The sequence below is a fragment of the Muntiacus reevesi genome, chromosome 17, assembly GCF_963930625.1.
Source record: "Muntiacus reevesi chromosome 17, mMunRee1.1, whole genome shotgun sequence".
Taxonomy (NCBI): domain Eukaryota; kingdom Metazoa; phylum Chordata; class Mammalia; order Artiodactyla; family Cervidae; genus Muntiacus; species Muntiacus reevesi.
In genome coordinates this window covers 24,159,459-24,179,264 of record NC_089265.1, presented here as the reverse complement: position 1 = coordinate 24,179,264, position 19,806 = coordinate 24,159,459, and the positions used below count along the sequence as shown (strand labels likewise).

The following is a 19,806-nucleotide window of genomic DNA, read 5'->3' as shown; positions in this document are numbered from 1 at the left end:
ATTTATTAGTCATTGAGATAGTTCTTTACTTTTCCTGTATTAGACTAGGATTGTTAGCCTATTATTTGAAAGCAAATTCACATTTAGGTAGCCACATTTATTCCCTGTCAAGATTGGGAAGTACCATGGACAGCAAAAAGACCCTGCTAGACCTTATTTTTCTCACCCACTAGTGGGGGTGAGAAGGTTATTTGTTGTATTAAATTAGTGATTTTCCAACTGTGCCTATAAGCTGTTGTTCCATGGAGTTGCTTCATTAAGTTTCATTTTATATATTTTGAAGTATCTTTAAACAATAACTCACAAAAACTATACTCAAACATAAACTAATTTTAACTTGTTCAGACTAAGCTAAATTGTAAAAATTGTTGCAGCAATAGTAAAAATATTTCACTACCAAAGGAAATACTTTTTGCCCTCGTTATTAAGTTCTTCTATTAGGATCTGTTTAATTGAAAAAAAAAATCCTAAGATTAAGGTGAGCTATAAAAATTGTTAGCATTAGCAACTGCTTCTCTGGAATAAGAATTTTCTCATTACTACACATATAAAACCAAAATAACTCAGAAATAAACAGGATGTGATAACCATTACTATAACCCTTAACGCCCAATTTTTCTGTTTATCAGAATAGCCTCACTGTCCTCATTAATTTGCTTTATAATTAGTAGATGTTATATATTTGAACTAATGAATGACATCACTTACTCATTTTGTTCACCAACAACATCCATAGGTCTCCCTGGTTGTAGATGGATTCATCTAGTCATTCTTGGGGCTAAAGAGATGGTTGACATATAGTCTATTCTTTCCAAAATAATTTTTATGTTTTCTTGGCTTTTTTCTGATTCTTCATGCACTAAATCAGAAATTTTGATAAAAGACTATAATGAAAACAATAAAGTTCACTAGTAATTTCCAGTTGCCACAGATAATCACTATTAACGCTTTTGCTAGATTTCTTTCCAGTTTTATCTATAGCTCATAACATAGGTAAGGTCATTCTTATATGATAGATACTTATAATTCAGTGACTTAACATTCTTGGTTTCCATCATTCAAAAGCAAACCTGAGTGTTTGTGACACGTAGTAACTTGACATTTTGCTGAGACAGGAATTTGAATTCCTCTCACTGTACAACCAACAGGTGAGCTTCCCAGAAAAGCTGTATTGCTCTCTGCTGGTGTCGTTTATACACTTTAATGACGTGATAAAATACTTTGTTTCCAGGCCAAAGACAGTCTCAAAAAGGAAGCCAGAGCAATGCTTATAATGAGAAGGAAGAGAAAGTGAAGTTAAAAATGTAATGACATTTAGCTAAAATGAAGACTGTTTCTCACCAGTGCCGCAGAGCTATGGCATCTCATTATATTACTAATCTCATCAAATACCATATACACATATGCTATATGTTTTGGTAATGCTCCCTACATGGGCACTCCCAGAAGTCCAGAGGCATGTCACTTCTGGATATCAGAGATCTGGGCATGTTTAACTTGCAGGAGCCTGGTGGGCTACAGCCCATGGGTCTCAAAGAATCAGACACGACTGAGCACGCTGCTTCATTGATTGAACACTATAGTTCCTAAGATGCTTGTAATCTTATCAAATATAAAATCCTTGTGCTGTCATGCTATAATCATAGCTTCCATTTTACACAAGGGAAAATTGTTGTTGTTGTTGTTGTTGTTGTTGTTTAACACAGTGTCTGATGCTTTATGCAATAGTTTGTGTGATTGTTGCTTCTTGGTCGAAGGGTAAAGTCGATCATGTGGCCAGAAAGTTTCCAAGTGTATGCCTGTGGTTCAGCAAGAACTAAAAAGGCATAGTTTTAGTTCCACTAATAAGCACCTTATGTTTTCTGAGTGGCTTTCAGTGTAAAAAAGGAAATGCTACATTTGGCCATATGTATCTCAGTCTAGGAGACTGGTGAGACTGTTAAGGCTGTCTGGGGGAAATTGTGCAAGACATTGTTTGTGAGAAGATCAGAGAACCACCTTTTCAGATTTTTTTTTTTTTTTTTTTTTGGCACAGACTTCTGCTTTTCTCTCCAAGGCAGTAATGAAGGGGGCTTAAATTGGCAAGGGTTGTTCAAGCGAAAAATGCTCTCACTCATCACACTATCATGGTCACAGTCATTAGCAAACAAATCTGTTTTTTGCTGAAACTACATCCAGATTCTCCCTCCCCTCAAGGAATTCGGAGCAACAGTCCTAAGCAAATGCCCAAACTTGTATACACCAAGCTGCAGTTCTTGGTGAGTTCAACTGGACTTTTTTTGTCCAGCTCCATTTAATTTGACAGCAAATTGCGTAAGTCACCCCTGGCCATGGACCAAAGTGTGAACAAAAGCTCAGAATTGAATCCTAATGCAACTGAAGTCCTGAGCAAGAGAAATCTGCATCGTGAGTGGTAGTATGTGCAGTGGACGTGTAAAACCCACTTGGTGACTGACTAGTCCAGTGGTTATTACGGTACCATGGTGACTAGGAAGGCAGCTCTGGAGCGACACAGCTTGGCTTAAGATCCTGGCTCTGTCACTTACTGGTTTGAGTAGTCTTTGGTGAATTACTTGTTCTCACTAAGCCTCAGTTTTCTCGTCCTCTGAAGTAAGGATAATAGCTACTTACCTCATAGAGCTGTCATGAGGAATAAATGGTGTAATACATTCAAAGAGCTTAGCAGAGTGCCTGACACATGATAAGCACTCAATAAATATTAGTGGCTGCAGCTATTATGGCTAAGATCACAGTTATGATAATGTTGATGTTACTTCAGAGAAACTCCTAAACTCACCAAAAAATCAGCTTTCTCCTCCATGAAAGGAGTTGGAACTCTAAAATTGTATATGGGTCTATAAAGGTAGTCCTTTGTTGTTGTTTTAGCAACAAGAGGCACAAATTCCTAGGAAGTAGCTTCATGAAAACAATTCATATTTATCAGATTTTTTAATAAACATGACCCTGAGAAATTAAGATAATTAGCAACTCCTAAAATCCCAATGTGTCATTATCGAAAATCCCCACTTAACCACTTAACCGTCTGTGAGACATTGCCGTTTAATCTGTGTGGGGTTTATGCCTTGTCTATCTCCAAAAAGGGAGAAGTCAGTGTAAGGGCTAAAAAACAGTTTATTCAGTAAGCAGTTAAAGTATAATGAAATGTTTTCCTAGTCACGAAGCTCTTGTTTTATTAAAATAGGTAAGTTATCTAGAGAAGTAACAACTTCCTTCTTTTCTCTCAGCCTATTTAAATATACTACTTTAAGTAGCTAATGAATAAGCAATAAAAAATACCATTGTAAAGCCTCATTTGCACTTTCATGCATTTATGATGAGATAAATAAAGCAGAGTTCTGTTGCTATTTAGAGAGCATTGTTATACCCTTCCCAAGTTTATAGACCTCATACCCATCATCAGACAATCCAGACAATCAGCTCTAACTCATTTATTGGGGCAATTCAGTTATTCCACCAAGCCAGCTCATCACTAATAATAATGATCACTTTGTATATGTAAAGTATAATTATTTATGCAGTTCTTTTAATTAACTCGTAAGTGAATAGAACAGGTATTATCATCCTTCTCATTTTTAACTTCAATCTATCAGTTTGACTTTATTGGCCTTACTAACTTTACTGAATTTCCCTAGGCCTTAGCTTTGCCATCTGTCAAATTAATGTAGTATACCTATCATAGAGTAACTATAAGGAGTAAATAGAATGATGCATGTAAAGCTCCTTGCAGGATGCCAAGCACTCAACAAAATTCAATAATCGTTACTGAGAACCAATCCTACAAAATGGCTTCTTACCAACGTTGCTTCTACTTGAAGTGTCCACAGTGCTTTCACAGCCTTTATCTCTATTCAGTTTTACCTTCTCTGGGGGGCTAGTATGACAAAGATAATCGTCTGTATTTACAGACAAAAAACTAAAGCCCAAAGTGGTTATGAAACCTCCTCCAAGTCAGGGTGGGCAAAGAAAAGCTGGGTCATGAACCTAAGTGCCTCCACATCCGGAGAACCTCCTGTATTACATGAACTCTGATCACCTGATTGCTGGTGTTACATGATGCCTTCAGCAACCCATGAGATCTGGTTTAAGCCCACTATAGACCTCCACAACCAGCACAGCACTGCCAACCATATCAAGGCAAAATTTGGTACCCTGGATCTTTGAATTGACCACATATGCCGATTAAGCAAGCCTCTTTGGTGTAAGTGTAAATACTGATATTTACTCAAATCAAACAATTAGCAAATCACTTAGGTCAGTATGAGAAGACCTAAACAAAGTCCAGGGAAATATTAGTTCCTTTTATTTAAAAGCAATTCTGAAATTACATTCATTAATATCAAGAACATTTAACCATGGAAATATAGTTGTGAGGAAATTATGATATTTTGAATCAAATGATCAAAAACTCTCTATTAGTTGGTCCTATAGCAAGAAATGAATATATATGTTTAAAATGTTTTCAGATCCTGGACAATGAAGCAGGGTTCTTTTGGTCTGGTTCTTAAAGATAAATGAATGTTGACTGGTAGGTACCATGTTGAAAAAAGTTTTTAACCTATCTATATAATGTTTCCTTATTTTCTAGATCCTAATTTGCCTCTCTAAATGACAGGGAAACCTGCAGTGTTTCATAAAGTAACCAAATTTCAAATAGGAGAGCTTTTGAGTTAAGTACCTAGTTTGGTGGTTTTCAGTCTGTGGATCACAGAACTCTGAATTCTGTCCTTAGCAGCCAGTACAAACGGAACAGATACGATAGAGCTCCGAGAGATAGGTTTCCAGGCACTTGTTCTTCATCATAAAACTCCTGACTTCATGCAATACTTAGATTTTGCAGAAGACCAATGCAGAAGTCCAAATGTAATGCACTCAAAGTCACTCAGAAAGATAATTAACAGAGTAGAGAACAGAGCTTGTATCTCCCAATTCCTCAGGGGGTCCCTGTCCTCATTACGCCATGCTATTTTGTATTCTGCCACTCATGAGAAAGCAGATGCTTGAGTCTCTTCCAACTTTTTATTACTTTTCTCCTCCCCCATTATAAACAGTTGCTTAGGAAGAGATTGGTTTCTATTGCCTTGTAATTGTTGAGAGATTACTCTCTTCTGTGCCAGAACTGTTCCCACCACCCACAGTTTCATTCATCTTTTTACTGAGTACCAATCCTGTGCCAAGTTCTGTGCTTGGTACCATGGCGAAGGCAGAGTTAAGTCAGCCAGAATCTAGACCACAACACTGCCCAGAGGAAGTTGAATTGCACGGTCACAAAACAGCATGCTCTCTGAAAAGACACATGAGACAAACAGGGAAGAGAAGATTGTTTTGAAAACTGTCATAGCTGTTTCTGGAAGATGCCCAACAGAAGAGATGTAGAGTCTAGCCAAGCAGCTTAGAAACACCATTGCCATTCAACTATCTTCCTCTGTCCCAGGTCACCCAACCACCCCTACCTGCCAGAGCAGCCAAACCAGTCTCTAAAATAGTCTGCCCTTCACACAGGTGGCAGAGCTAGCAAAAAACAAGGAGTGGAACTAGAGATGTGCGTCATCTTTAGTGCAACTTGTTTAGGAGTTTTTTAAACCTTGTTAATTTGCTTTCTTTCATTCAGGATAGTAGTTGTATTGCTTGCTTTTGTGTATGCACGTCAATGGCATGATTTCATTGGCTGATTATTTACTAATTGCCTCTGTGCAGAGAACTGTGTTAAAAGATAGAGTAAAGAACCAACATGAATTTTGTCCCATAGTGTTAAACTGAAGAAAACGTTTTCATGGTTAAAAGTTAGTAGACAGTTAGAAGTGATGAGGGGAACTTGTGCTATGAAAGAGGAAGAGAGAATAGTCTGGCTACATGTTGAGAGGAAACATAAGGACAGGCTTTAGAACAGGTAGCACTTGATTTCACCAGGTGTTATGGACATCACTGGGAAATAAATTATCTGTTGCTATGACAACAGTGAGCTGGATTGGAGCAGGCAGTGCCTGCAGGCAGAGAGATCTGTTAGGAGGATAATGCAAAGGGGCCTAGATTCATGTCAGAGAGATATATTTGGCAGACATCACAACTGGAAGAACTCAGTGTCTGTAGGGAACATGGGAAAGAGAGGAAGCAACGATGTCCCACGGTACCCAGCCAGGGTGGATGGCAGAAGGGCAGTGTTCTGAACAGTAACAGTGATCATAGGAGAAGAGACAGTTCGCAGGGGAAGATAATGAATTGTCTGAAAACAGTGAGTTTGACAAAGTGAGAGCACATCCAGCTGTCAGAATGTCAGAAATGAGGCTCTGCAGCCCCAGAGAAGAGGCAAGAGGTTTTGAGAGAGGCATTAGAAGGGAGTGTTGAAGCCATGAAAGTGGCTCCTTATAATTCATTTCCAGAAGAACCCAGAACCTGGCAAATTAGATGCTCATGGAATTAATAGTTATATTAGGGCTTTTCTTGGAAAGGAAGATTTCTCACAATAAATAAATTTCACACCTGAGTAGTGTGAGTCTGAGTATGGCTTGATTTTTAAAGTCAAGAATATTGTTCTAAAATAGCTCCTGAGATGGTTTCAGGACACAGACTCGATCATCTTTCAATGACATGTGGCAATTGAGATGACAGTCTCATTTCATCCATTTATATCATGCTTTCAAATGTTTCTGTCTTTTGCTTTCTCAGAGTTTAATTTTGTTTTACTTAAAGGTTCTAATTCCTGAAAATAGAGAAGCATAAAAAGGAAGAAAGGAAAGAAAACACTCTTAATCCAAACACCAGGAACTAACATCTGTTTTCAGTCCTTTTCTAATATATTTGTACAAACATACATACACATATATATAGACTTTACAAAAATGATTATGTAGACAATATATACATGAGTTTTCTTTGTATTGTGGATTATATTGTCTATTCTATTTTGTACTGGATTTTTTCAGTTGACATTGCATTTGAACATTTTCCATATCATTAAAAATTGGTTGAAAAGACTTCATGTTATATACTGCATACTATTTCTTTCTATGAATATGTTGTAACAGGAAGCATTCTAGTGTCATTGGACACAAGCTATGAGAGGATGATGTGCAAGTCTTTCTTCTACTTATACCACGAGTTCATGGCGACCCCTTCTTCATCCTAATCTTCTCTTCCCATCACAACCCCTGATTTGGGGGACTTTAGATGGAATCGGGTCACTGTCCTACTTAGAAAGTACATGAGCAGTCAGAATGGTGAAGGCAATGGAGAATGAATGGTTTTATCCCCAAACCAACTGTTCATTGTATTTTCCCTTGTGATCATTTTTTTAAAATTATTTTTGCCTCCTTCCCCACCCCCTCATATATTCAGACACATGCCTGAATACATACATATATATGCATGCACACACATGCGCATGCAAAGCAAGACCTAAGCATGGAAGGAAGAACTTCTTAAAGTCCCTAAATGAGGTTCTTTTTCATCATTCTTCAGTAGGTACACTTTGTCTAAGAGAAAGATAAAGTGCCTTAAGAGTAAGCAATAGAAAGTTGAGTTTAGGCAGCACTGCCTGGCCCTCTGTGACAGTGTGGTGAAAGGCCAGGCCCATGGCATAAACCCCAAGAGAGAGCAGAGCCCATGCACATGAATATGCATCAACAGGACTGGACAGAGCACCATTGTTTTGATATCTTTCTGTTTTCACAGGTGCCATGGAGTCATTTTATGAGTCTTCACCATGACCTGTGCCATAGAAAGACAAATATAGCTATAGTTTTGCTGAATCCAGATTTAAAGCTTCTTGTTCAAACAGAAACATAATTTCTGAATCAGTCCAATGTGAAGCCCAACATCTTGAATTCTATAACTCCCTTTTTTCCCCTTCTTTTCTTCTAGCCTGTCTCCTTCAATATTACTACTTCCATTTTAAATCTCATCAGCTGATAAATCAGTTGGCAGAGATCTGTAACAGTTCATTCTAATATTCAGAATGACAAATCATAACTATAAATCTTTCTAGGAAAGAAGGATGCCATTCTACCTTTAGATCTGGATATAGGCATGAGAAGAGATACTAGGGTTAGCAAAAATATAACAGCAAAGTCAGTTCTATGTAGTCCTTAATTATCTATTATCAGACCTAGGTTATTAGAAGGACTTTGGAAGGTTGGAATTCTATCAAAAGCAGTTCTTTTAGAAAAAAAATTTTCCTTAATGATTAGGCAGAATTACTGGGAAGTGATCACATGATCCTAACGAAAGACAGGATTTACCTTTCACATCTGATTTCTTGTCAAAATAAGACCAAAATGAATATGATGTTTCTGTATCTTGGAAAAGCATGGAGAGAAGTTTAATGTTAATATTCATCCCATTCTTTTGTTCGGTAAGAGTCGTGGGATTTTGAGCTTCCTCAAAAGGCATCATTCATTTTCATGAACATTGTTACTGAAGTGTAGTGCACATAGATGTACCATGAAAATTTAATCATACAAGCAAATACCTTTAGTCATTCAGATCAGCTAAAGACAACTCAGTCATGTGAGGTAACTAAATTAGTTCTCCAATGTTTGTACTTCTTGAGAAATCTACATTGAAAGATTTGTTTCCCATCTTCTCTCAAACTTGATTTTCCATTACCTTTTAGTAATCTCTCTAGGAACTACTCTTTTTATTACTCCCTCTTTCCTCCTTGTCTGTCATGATGTCCAGCCAGTACTAGTTTTTTTTCTTTCTGTTCCATAATATACCTAGCTCACTGTTTCTACCCAAAAGCTTAGGTTTGCTAGCCATATTAAAATCACATGCTATATTATTCTGTATCAGAGGATAAGATCAAAGTGAGTCTTAATGTGTTCATTTTTACATAATCATTTTACTGAATATGGATATATAAATATATACTCACCCATTCATACCAGATTGGAGAAGGAAATGGCAACCCCCTCCAGTATTCTTGCCTAGAGAATCCTGTGGACAGAGGAGCCTGGTGGGCTGCCGTGTATGGGGTCGCACAGAGTCGGACACAACTGAAGCGACTTAGCAGCAGCAGCAGCATTCATCCCAGATTAGAATACATGAGTTCCTTCAGTTTTCAGAAGAGGAAGTTGCTGTCATTTGTCAGTTGTAAAATAAGTTCTCACGGCCTACCATGCTTTGCCCCAGCAAATACATGACATCCACGGATTGAGCTCAGTCTCCCACTCTTGATAGAGAGTCTGTTGTACTAGCCCTTCTATCTGAGATTCACGAGTCATAAATCTCCCACAAGTTAGGGGGCTCAGCAAGAAGAAAGTCTTGTCAATTGGAGGCTTTACTTGAAATCAGTGAGATAGGTTCATGTACTTTATTAGAGTCCTAAAGACCTCTGAGGACTCCCACATAGCCTATAATATCATATCTTGTGAATCCATTAGCCATATAGCCTAAAAAATCATTTTTTCTGGCTCCTTTAGTCTTTATCTCTAAATCTCACAGGTTTCCCAGGGCACCAGATATAGTAACAACAGTCAAAACAATTACAATCACCACCAGTTAACACCATATCACATTTTATAGACCACCAAAAAGATGTTTCATCTTTATTATCTCATTTTAACTGCCCTATCTTTGTTTTGGTAGGGAATGTGCTTTTGTTGATAGCTGCCTACTGTGTTCACTCATTCCCCTTCCCTTTTTTTTTTTTTTTCCCCTTCCCTTTTTAATATAACCAAGTGGCTGCTCTCCAGATTTTACTCAGATCCTTAGATCTGCCAAAAGTGCATTACCTATTTGCTAATGCACGTTACATAGTATTGTCAGTCCCCAGGTACATCCTCTTACATATAGCTCTCTCTTTCATCAGGAGCAAGACAGTAACTATAAAATTGCTTGGTGAGCATCTGGAAGTAACATTAATAATGATGATCATAATGACCTCATAGGATGTATAATTGGGGGGATTAAAGAACATTTACAAGCTTATTGTGTCATAGTTAATGATGAGGTGCCAAGTTTTCTTGCCACCACCCTTTCCCCTGGTATTTCCTGCTTGGATCAGAGAACTAATTATAGTAAATGGTGCCCTGTCAAAAGAACTTGCCCCATCCTCAAATGGATGCTAGCATAAAGATATTGAACTGTTTTAGTGTTGTTTTTTTAGAGACAATTTATTAATGTTATTTTGCATTTGTCTAAAAAATTGTTTAATGTAATCATTTAGTGTTTATTTTATTGTGTGTACCTTCTACTCAGAGGGTTGGCATTATTGTTCCTAACAGTGACGGATACAAGCAGATCATGCCCTATGACATCTACCATCCCCTTCCTCGGTACGTAAATCAATCATCCTGATGCTAGAATTAGTAACTCAGTCTTCTGCTTCTTATATATAATAGATTTTGTGTTTTTCTGTAAAAAAAATAAGATGGTAGGTAGTATATTTTGCAATCCCTCCTGAACTTTGCTTTTGAATAACACTGGTCTGCTCAGACTGTAAGCTTGTCATTCAAAAACTGTTTTAAGATAGGATTGGATTACATTGCAGTGGACACAGTAATTCACTCTGATGAGATACAGTGTGTGGGTTTCTGTTATGTCTTTCTTTCACTCCCTTTGTCCTTTTCTGTGTTTCCTCTGCAATAGGACCCTAGTCATTAAAGCACTGTTGCTAACTGTTAAACAAACACTGCCTGAATTATTATCCCAATACCGCAAATGTGAAATTCCAGATGTGGTATTACTCTGCATAGGGGCTTTGAATATCCTTCTTTTTGTTCCAAAGAAATTATAATTAAATACAAAAAGGCAGTTTTTTCATATCCTTATTGTTCATAACATTTGATGGGGAGGGGAGTTTTGTTATTTTTCAAAACAGAAAATTCCATGCACTGCACTGCTTTTTTAAAGTACAGTATTTTCTAAAACTAGAAAATATCATTAAAGTGACTGAGAAACTTTTCAAAGAACTTGTTCTCTTTATTAATATATTTATAAGAAAACTGGAGAAGCTGAAAAACATGCTAGCTACTGAGCATATTGCCTACCACCTTAGAAACAGCACCCCAGAGAGCAGAAATTAGACGGGTTTGAAGCCACCTCTGTGATAAGCAAGACCTTTGCTCTTTTGTCCTCACTCATTGGGACTTCAGAGAGTCAGCTGCTGTTTAGAACCCAAGGTTTAAATCAGATCACAAATAGTTGGAAATAATCCATGGTGGTTTGCTCCATCTAAAACTAAGCAAAGCCCCCAAAGTAATTGTATTTGGAACTGTAAAATAAAGCAATTTGATTGAAAATCTTCAGATACTTTGAATTGAAGGACAAAAAGGGGACCTGGAGGTTTTTTAGTCCAGCTCCCAGTGATGCTTCATTCTCCCACTCTTCACATCCACTCAGCGCACATGTGTAAACACATATATTTACACAAATAGACATGAATGTGTATTTACTGCAGATGCTTCCCTCATAGCTCAGTTGATAAAGAATCTGCCTGCAATGCAGGAGACCCTGGTTCGATTCCTGGTTCAGGAAGGTCCTCTGGAGAAGGGAAAGTCTGCCCACTCCAGTATTCTAGCCTGGAGAATTCCGTGGACTGTATAGTCCATGGGGTCACAAGGAGTCTGACACAACTGAGCAACTTTCACTCACTCACTGCAGATGCATTCCAACATGTGTCTACATACATACATATATGTACACACACACACACCTGTATGTGGGCTTCCCTGGTGGCTCAGCAATAAAGATTCTGCTTGAAAAAAAAAAAAAAAAGATTCTGCCTGCAATGCAAGAGACTGGGGTTTGATCCCTGCATCAGTAATATCCTCTAAAGGAGGGCATGGCAACCACTCCAGTATTCTTGCTTAGAGAATCCCATGGACAGAGGAGGCTAGCGGGCTACAATTCATAGTGTCACAAAGAGTCAGACATGACTGAGCGACTAAGCAGCAACATGCATACACACGCACACACATATAAACCAAGGCAAGGTTTATCCAGGCTCTACTTAAAAAAGTAGACTGGCATGAGACTTACTTTTCACCATTTTAATGGTAGCATAAAGAAAGGGGGCACTTGGTTAATGCTATATATAATTATTTAGGGATTTTTTTTAAGTGTTTTTCACTAAGGAGTTACTTCATTCATCAGCTCCCTCCCTTTTTCCTATGCCTATATTGATAAAGACAATAAGTGACTTTAGAATGCTACTGTTGTATCCTTTTGCTGGTTTGATCCAGAACCAAACATGAAAAAAGAAAAAGTGGAATGAAAATAGAGAAATATCAATTTAACTGAACCAAGATTTAATTTCAACCCCCGTATCTGTAAAGTAAGTATTCGTAGGACATATGTATCTGGCTGTGCAAAGGCCATGTGATTCGAGATAAAGGCATAGTTGGGTGTCAGGGGTAAGAACATCAAGTTGATGTTTGTCCTGTAATGGTACTCCTCAGTTTCTTTCATGTCTATGATCTCTCCTGTTTATATTTCTCTGGTGTGCCTAATGCCTGGCCTAGGTTAAACTTGATTTCTTATATATTCGAATGTCCCCCGAGTGCCTGAAGATTGGTATTCTCAATGACAGATTGAGATGAACCTGCTTGATGTTTGTTTGCACCCGGTCTTATGCACGCTGTGGCCTGTCTGCGCATCACAATGGGCAAAGACAACTAGACAATAAACAGACTATATTTCTTAGCCCATGCACTTCTGTTACTAAATTAATTCTGAAGTTAGATATTCTGCTTTACTGATAAAACCTTAGTAAATGGAAATTATTTCTATGAATATTTCCATGGATATTCTTCTTTCTTAAGAAGAATAAAGACTTAGACTGTTTCTCAGAGGGCAGCTACTTACTGATCAAGACTTTGCTTACTGAAATTATTTAAATGTGTTTAAGACCACAAGTATAGATACAAAACACAGTGAGTGAATTTTCAGATTGTTTTTTCTTGCTTTCAGTCTTTGACTATAATGGATATCTGAATATAATTTAAGAACACAGTCTGATTAATTATCTTTAATTTATAATTAATATTTGTAATTTTTCCACATAATCATTACTTTTGAGAATTTCTTAAACTAAATACACAATGGAGTTTAAAAATTAAAAGCCAAAGGAGTTAAAATATATGACCTCATCTGTTATTCTTCTAGAGCAAGATTCTTGGATATGTATATTTTTTTTCCAAATCCTTACCTGGTCCCTGTTTTGAGATATCCTAACTGATGTCCTCTCTGAGCTTTTGTTATACTTTCTTTAAAGAACAAAGATGTTTTGCTTTGAAATTCCACATAATCCTATTATTATGCAAGGATTTTCATTATAGTTTTTCACATATAGAACTATAGTTAATCCTGGAACCATACTATAAATACCTGGAATAATATTCACATCATTTGTCTTTCCATGATCACTGACAATGAAAAGGATACTTATTACTGTTTATGAAATTACACCATGGATCAGGTCCAAGTGTTGAGACAGAAATTAATCACTCTCTCTTCAAAAGGGTCAACTTTAGGGATGTTAGAGTACCAATTAGGAAATGTGCTCTTTTTATGGCATCTTAATGTTCTAAGAGATTAAATGTCCATTAAAAAGCAAATTTCCAGTTCACTGTCAAATCGAGTCTAATGTGAATTGGTACTTATACGTTTAGCTCAATTTTAGTCTGAATCAGACCTGTTACCCACTTCCAGCTCTCCAGAGATTTACATGGAGACAAATGAGAATTGGTCTCACCCTTTTGGAAGAGAAACTCTACAGAGCTGCTTCCTTCTCTTGAAAGGGAACAGAGATTCTCCAAAGGACTAACCAGAGGGCCTCAGTTTCCCCATAATAGCATTTTCTTCTATGCCTCCTGGGGAAATATGCAGAGGAAAATATTGTATTTGGCAGCATGTTTGGGCTGTTGGCAGTGGAGATAAGAGTTGTTGCCTAGACTTGAACAGTACAGAGAATTGTGGAGTAAGTGGGAAACACATGTTATCCAGGCTCATGCAAAAGAGAAATCAGGCTCACAATGCACATGAAATCCCATGTAGAGGATGGTTCATGTCTCCACAGCATGCCTGTGCAGTGTTTTTAGATTTAACTATTCAAGTGGATCAACTTGGTGACATTTTGTTTCTCTCTCATTAAAATGGTATCTCTCATAATTCTAAGAGAAATTCTTAGAGTTCCTTAGCAGTCCTCATAAACAAGCAGACTAGATAGGCAAGAAAGAAAAACTAGCCACTGTGTTTCTATTCTTACAAATTTGACATTCTCTAAACCTCCAAGAAGAATCGGGCAAAGATATCTCTCTGCCTCCGGTCTCAAATGCATCAAGCTGTGGAGAGAATTGAAAAATCAGTGAAATTCTCTTAAATGCTGTTGACAACATTGTTATTTTTCCCCTTACTTTACTGTATAAGTAGATTCCAATGCCATGAGCTTTTGAACCAAAGCCAAACTTTTCACAGTTCCAGGAGTTCTTTATTGGAGGAGTGCTAACTGTCAGTACCTCACCCCAGCAACTAGGGAACATGTAGGTAACATCTATATTGACACTTTGGCTCCTTAATGATGATACAGTTTGAACATCAGAATTATACTGAATCCATACAGTCCCAAAGTTGATGACCATAGAAGCAAGGGAGAAAGGGTGTTTAGTTTACCTTGATCTTTCATGAGCTCCTCATGTAAAAGTATCTAGAAGCTAAGTAATGAAGTATTGCCCTGAAAGTGAAAAGTATTAGCCCAGGTACAAACTATTAGAGTTAACTGATTAACCAATTTTAGTCTTAAGATAGATATTTAGATACATAGATGTTGGATAGATGCAAATATATACATTTATAAAATATAAAATAATATAAATATTATACATATATACACATACACCCACACAAATACACATACAGAGAGAATGTATTTTGAAACTGTAAGGAAAAGTACTGAACAGCCCTCTTTTGAGTAGGTGATGGACCCCACAGATAGCCTTGTACACAGTTCTCAGAGTAATTTCTTATATTTGTGTAGATCTTCAAGGTTAACAGAGCACTTTTGCCAGCACTGAACCCTTTCTGACTCAGCAGACCTTGGGCAGTCGCCGGCTTGTGGTTCTCTGGAGCTCAGCCTCTCAGAAGCCGATTGCCCTGATGGGCACTGGGGAGGGAGTGGTGGGAAAGCTCACAGCGGAGGTGGGCAGTGTATGGGTCTGGCCTGATGACTCCCCTTGCTTCTGTAGGTGGGAGGCCACCCCGTGGACCGCGTGCTCCTCCTCATGCGGGGGGGGCATCCAGAGCCGGGCAGTTTCCTGTGTGGAGGAGGACATCCAGGGGCATGTCAGTTCAGCGGAAGAGTGGAAATGCATGTACACCCCTAAGATGCCCACCGTGCAGCCCTGCAACATTTTTGACTGCCCTAAATGGCTGGCACAGGAGTGGTCTCCGGTAACTGCGCCCTCTTTCTTTGTTCATTAGGAGAGTAAGTCCATTCTTCCCTCTCCGCATCATCACCCCACCGGCCACTCTGTCCAGCTTCCCATTTCTGCATCTGAGGGGTCTAGATGCTTACTTGTGTAGACCCTGGAGTAGGCTTACCCCAAATCAAGTACAGCCAGAAGTAAATGAGTAGGAAAAAAAAAAAAAAAAAAAATATATATATATATATATATATATAATATACATATGTATGTATATGTATATTTAGCATGCCATGCATGCATATTCACACATATCTTTTTCTTCAAGTGACTTCAAGAAGCCACTATCACTCCCCATAATGCTCTCTTAAGTAACAAGGAGAGGCAAGTATCTGCCATGAGTAGCTGAGGCTGAATGAGCCTGAAGCTATGTAAGCTGTTCTCATGGTTGAGCACAGCAGAGCAAAAGTTTGATTTCATCTTTTGTTTGTTATACTTTGTCTATGTCCAAAAAAGTGTCTTCAGTGGATTAAGATGAAAACTATGTCTATTATTCATTGGGAAAAAAAGATGAAAATGGCAATGTAGTTAGAATGGAGGTGAAGCAGGATTAACTAAAATGAAAATAGTCTAGACATTAGGAAAGACACTGCAGCAGCTTAAACATAAAACATTAATTGGGGTGGGGGGGCTCCTGGATTCTAGTGCCAAAAGGTGTGAAGTGGCAAAGGAGATGGAAAGATATGTCCTCAACCACAGAGATGACCACTGGTTACTCACATGGCCTTGTGGCTTTGTGGCTACAGATTAGAGCTGTGATGTCTCTTTCTATCAGACTTGCTCCCAGGCATGTGGAACCACTGAAGGTGCTGTCTACATCTGGCCCTTGAATTAGTTCCTTTCAGCATTTTTTCCATGCCACTGTTATCAGTTGGATCAGCCATACTGCAATATAAATTAGCTATGATGGAAGTTAAGAAAATTTAATGTCCACATGGGAGCTGGCATTTTTCATACCTTAGACCTAACAATCATTAGCAAAGTGACTGAATAAAATTAACGTACAGTCTTGGTAATCAAAATCAGGCACACTCTATCATTTGTTTTCTCCTTCTCTTTGCTGCTTGGTTTGGGACTTTGCACACAGTGTGTGCTTAAGAATGGCTAACTGACTAATCCAAAGTGAAGAAACTGCAAATGATTTAATGTTCAGCTGCCTTCACCCCGAAATAGCCAAACAGAACAAAGATCCCATGACTAGTAAGAAGTGATATAAAGCCACCAGGAGTCCTTCTGTAAAAGCAGCCCTTTAAAGAGTCTCAGGTGGGAAATGAGGGACAGTAAGCAAGGCTTTGCCTATGAGTCTCCTTTCTTGCATTCTCCTTCCAGTGCACAGTGACGTGTGGCCAGGGCCTCAGGTACCGTGTGGTCCTCTGCATCGACCATCGGGAAATGCACACTGGAGGCTGTAGCCCCAAAACCAAGCCCCACATAAAAGAGGAATGCATCATACCCACTCCCTGCTATAAACCCAAAGGTAACTTGACAGGGGCTCTGTAACCAATCTTGTCATGGTCGTGTATATTCACTGCTGTTTTCAATTCCTTGGAATATTTTTAAGTATTCCAAGTGCTCTTTATAACTATTCTTCATAACTTAGACTCTACTAAATGGACTTAACTGTTTCTGAAAGTCTTTCCAACAGTTTTGCTTGCAAATTGTTTTTAGGCACTATGTATTGATGTAATTCTCTCCTGAGTAAGAAAATTAATGGAAGATTGCTGCTGAAAAAAAAAAAAAAATCAGATCTACTTGAAGCAAGATATTATAAAGATATTATAGAAATATATGTGTGATTTACTATTCATATTGCTTGCTATTAAAAATAAGGCAGTAAGATTCATCAAGTAAAAAAGGGAGTGGGCTTAATCAATTAATAAATGTGTGTATATATATACATATATATATGTATGTATATTATTGAATCACCTTGCTATATACTTGAAACTGATACAACATTGTAAATTAACTACACTTCAGTTTAAAAAAAAAAAGCAGTGAATCCAAACTGTCTGCTTTGCTAAGCATGAAATATACCATACTTCAAACTAATAAAACAACAACAAAAAGTTGTTGCTTTTTATATTGAAAGCTTTAAAATTAAAAATTAATATGAAACTGGATTCCAGAATCATAATTTGAAAGGAAAATTGGAATAAGTCTATTGATGTCTACAACCCACTGCCTTGCCTGTTGTAAGTTTTCCAAGAATATTATCTTCAGCTCTTGAGTATCATTAGCTTCCTCAAATATAGGAGGATCAGGGGCTACTGATACAACTGGCAGAGTCAATTCAAAAAGACAGTAAAATATTACAAGCCTGCTATTCATGCTAAGCTGAATGCTCATTATTGAAAACCAGGGATGGTTCAAGCGGTCATAGACACCTTCATTGACTGAGTTCCTTTGTCTTGGAGAGGTGGGCTAGTTATAAACCTATGCATGTATATTTGGAACCATTTTGCCAGGTTCAAAATGTTAGCAAATCCTTTTGGCTTGGGGAGTTTTACATTTCTCACTGGCTTTGTTTTCTAAATGGTTGTTGCACACAGAGGATAAAAAGTGATGCCCCAGGTTAAAATAATGCATTTTTTATTTGTTTGTCTTTACCCAGCCACTTCAGAGAAAGAAAAGCAGTTTGTGGGTAACTGTCAGGAGTAAAATCTGTATTTTCACAACTAGGTAGTGAGTCTGACTCTCTAAACATCATTAAAATGCCATATAATTCTATGGTGTATCCATATATAGACATATTTCTTTCATCTTTATAATTATATGTTATAAAATGGTGATAGAGCTTCACTGGCTCACACTATAAAGGCAATATGCCTATAAATGACCCTAATAAATATGTCAAAGTGCAAATCTTGGCAGTTACTTATGTAGGAGCAGTTATAACCTCCCTCTTTCTTTTTCTCCACCATAGTTTTTGTGTTTTTTTTTTCCCCCCAGGAAGTTGTTAGGAAGCTTATTTTGAATTGTTTGACCAAAGCTAGATAAATATGTGAAGCAAGCCAAATTATGGTTTGTGGACCCCAAGTTCCTCATATTCCAATTGTCAGTGAACCTCTGGTGGATATTGCATGAGTCAGGTGTCTAAAGCAACATTTTGAGAATTTCAGAGTGGCAGTTTTGTTTGTTTTTTACATTATGGCATAGATCACACTTAGCCAAAAAGCAAAAGAAAAACAAGGTAGAATTTATGAAAATATCGCAATATATTCCACTGTATTTTGTTTTAAAAGGTAAATAGTGCTCTATCTTTTCAAGAGGAAATAGTGAAAAGATACTTTGATGATTCTTTACATACGTATTGAACTCCTAAAGTTATAACTTTCATAATAAAAAGACTTCACTTTTCAACATAATAAAGGGCACTCATACGCAGAAATTAACCTGAAAACCTATTATTTACAGTTATCAACATCATAACTTTTAGGTAGTACAAAACTGAGAACTGGGGAGGAGAAAATAGCATTTCCTTGAAATCCTAAATTGGCTCTAACCTCTTCTTTTTTGTCTCTATGCGCTGAATTCTTAGAAAAACTTCCGGTAGAGGCCAAGCTGCCGTGGTACAAACAAGCCCAAGAATTCGAAGAAGGAGGCGCTGTGTCAGAAGAGCCCTCGTAAGTTTTCAACCATGAGTTGTTTGGCTTTGGATGTCGATTGGTTTAAAGAAAGAGGTATCTCACCCAGGCTTTCAGAGGTTCTGAACTAAGTGTACGCCTCTTACCAAGAGTAGAGTGAGGCTTTGGGGCTGTCAGGTTGGAGATTTATCAAAGCGTTTCTCAAAACATGACTGTTCTCTAAATCTTTTGAGTTATGAAAATGAAAATGTAGTGCCTACCCTCTTCTCCAAAATCTGACCTTCTCTTTTCTCTTGCCAAGAGGCTGAAGGTAAGAAAGTCCAGGCTGCATCTGATGATGTAGCATAGATTAGCTGTGAAAGCCTAGGAAGCTTGTTGTACTCCTTATCTCCCAGCTTTGCAGTATAGCCACTCACAAAAATGAAAGGGGAAGTGAAATATGTCTGAAAGCAAAGGAAACTCATTAGCTTTTCTTTCCCCTTTCTTGCTGGATCGGTAGTAGATGGATACCAGGTCTTTCTCCCATTGCTCAGTTTGATCAAGGCTGTGAAATCTGTAAAACCACTAGATACTTCACAAGAGAAAACAGGAATAGAGACAGATTGATCGATCAATAACTGCATACTGATTCTACTAGAATACACTGATAGGCCTCTCTGTTGCATCATTTTTAAAAATTCAGGAAAGCACTTTATTGATGAATTTCATCTATGCCCAAAGCAATTTCTCCAATTGATAATTATCTGGTTTATTTAATACAAGCACTAGACTCAGTACTATGC

The 19,806-nt window shown here is 37.7% G+C and overlaps 1 protein-coding gene across 3 annotated transcripts in view; it reads left to right on the top strand.

Annotated features, from left to right (window-relative positions):
• ADAMTSL1 (ADAMTS like 1) overlaps positions 1-19,806 on the top strand; it is a 479,825-nt gene that overhangs the window by 218,090 nt on the left and 241,929 nt on the right. For 2 of the 3 annotated variants that reach the window (XM_065908168.1, XM_065908167.1), the window contains 4 exons: positions 10,242-10,292; positions 15,201-15,405; positions 16,767-16,914; positions 18,979-19,063. In XM_065908168.1, the coding sequence (XP_065764240.1) occupies positions 10,242-10,292; positions 15,201-15,405; positions 16,767-16,914; positions 18,979-19,063 (489 nt within the window). The remainder of the gene's footprint in view (positions 1-10,241; positions 10,293-15,200; positions 15,406-16,766; positions 16,915-18,978; positions 19,064-19,806) is intronic. The other variant, XM_065908169.1, reaches the window with a different exon arrangement.